Source organism: Micropterus dolomieu, unplaced genomic scaffold (genome assembly GCF_021292245.1).
Source record: "Micropterus dolomieu isolate WLL.071019.BEF.003 ecotype Adirondacks unplaced genomic scaffold, ASM2129224v1 contig_1930, whole genome shotgun sequence".
NCBI lineage: Eukaryota > Metazoa > Chordata > Actinopteri > Centrarchiformes > Centrarchidae > Micropterus > Micropterus dolomieu.
The window spans coordinates 1-1,554 of NW_025730920.1; the positions used below are offsets into that span (position 1 = coordinate 1).

Sequence of the window (1,554 nt, forward strand, 5' to 3'; positions counted from 1 at the left end):
TGCGGTCTGTCGACATGGAGTTTTTCTCGGCGCTCTCAACATGTTCAGGGGAGAAATATATGCTTATCCCCTCTACCTGCAGAACAAGCTGGCAAATAAGTCAATAAGCTTTTTTGCCATGGATGTAACCTGCAAGTACTGGCCCTACCTCCACAAAGTGACAAAAAGCTGCCCGGAGCTCCAGCACCTTCTGAGCATGAAACCATTCCTCTCAGTGTTTCATGCCAAAGCCCATGATTTTAAATGCGAGGTAAGAAAACATTACCATGTCATTAACCGTCCCTAAACACCTGCAAAGGTATGTTGGCAGCTTTTAAGTATTTTCTTCAATAGGTTAAATGGAGTGGAGCTTACCAGCAAGGGGCCGGATTGACACTTGGGGAGGAGGTTGAGCAGTGTAACGCCTTCCTCTCTAGGATTGCTGTGACCACAAAGCACATGTCCAAAGCAGGTAAGGTAACCACACACTGCGCTACTTAGATTGAATGTGTTACAAGAAAATTGTAGCCAGTGAGGGACATGTGGTACAACACAGATTAGTGTATTTTTTTTTCTTTTTTACAGGACGTACAGACATGCTTACACTGATGGCCATGCGCTGGAATCAGCAAAAGTTTAATAACTTGGCTGCTTCACTTGCCTGCCGATATCAGAAGGTAGAGATGAGTATTGTTGTTTTCTTATATTGTAAATACCTTCTATTGTATATTTTTGTAGGTATAACATTTTTATTTCATTTCCTTTTTTTGTTATTTGAAGGCCGCAAAACGCCTGGAAAGCCAACTTCAGGATCTGGAAAGCATGAAAATCCAGCTGGCAGTGACACAGGTTGAAGTTGAGGGCTGGCTCACTGATATTAAGGAGTGGGCAGAAGGTGATAGTTATACTATTATTTCAATGTCTCAGTTCTGCAGAATAATGGGAGACATGCTTCTGCAAGTAATTACTGTTTTAAAATGAAATCATACATACACTGTTTTCTTGGTCATTTACTTGTGCAGTTAAAATGCCAAATTTTAGTATGTAGTGCATGCACACTGGAAATCATGTCAAAACAAAGTGCCCTGAAAGTACCTGAATGGTGCACAATCCAAAAGTTGGAACATTGGACATTTCGGTGACATTCAACACTTTATTTTAAGGTGTCCTTCTTAGAGTGTAATTATACATTTAAATACGGAGTAATATTAATTAACTACATGTACTTACTATAGGATTAGGGTAGGATTAGGATTTGGTTGAGGGTTAGTTACATGTAATTATGCATAATTTATTGTTATTACTATTTTAAGTTCATGTAACATATGTAACAAGGACACCGTAAAATAAAGTGTTTCCGACATTTCTTGCAGTTAGCGGATCCCATCTTGGCTACGTTGTCATTTTCTTTGGTACCCTGTTACATACTTCCTATACATGCTAATAAATATGAAATGAATATTGAGACTCACCTGTCCTTCCTCCAGGAGCTTTTTTTTATAAAGAAAAAAAAAGCAGCAAAGAGGTTAAGGTAATCCTTATGACTTCCCTGTGGCGTTCTGTGTTACACTGAGA

The 1,554-nt window shown here is 39.1% G+C and overlaps 1 protein-coding gene across 1 annotated transcript; it reads left to right on the plus strand.

Moving 5' to 3' along the window:
- The first annotated feature begins 13 nt into the window (after positions 1 to 13).
- LOC123964349 lies at positions 14 to 1,530 on the plus strand. Its single transcript, XM_046041381.1, has 4 exons — positions 14 to 250; positions 334 to 451; positions 565 to 656; positions 760 to 1,530. Exons 1-4 carry the CDS (start codon positions 41 to 43, stop codon positions 958 to 960), a joined length of 621 nt encoding a protein of 206 aa, XP_045897337.1. The 5' UTR covers positions 14 to 40; the 3' UTR covers positions 961 to 1,530.
- The last annotated feature ends 24 nt before the right edge of the window (positions 1,531 to 1,554 follow it).

Excerpts from the sequence above, each read along its gene's own strand:
- LOC123964349 (XM_046041381.1), top strand. The coding sequence starts at position 41 with ATGTTCAGGGGAGAAATATATGCTTATCCCCTCTACCTGCAGAACAAG. Across the intron at positions 452-564 it reads AAAGCACATGTCCAAAGCAG|GACGTACAGACATGCTTACA; the intron begins GTAAGGTAACCA and ends TCTTTTTTACAG. Across the intron at positions 657-759 it reads TTGCCTGCCGATATCAGAAG|GCCGCAAAACGCCTGGAAAG; the intron begins GTAGAGATGAGT and ends TGTTATTTGAAG.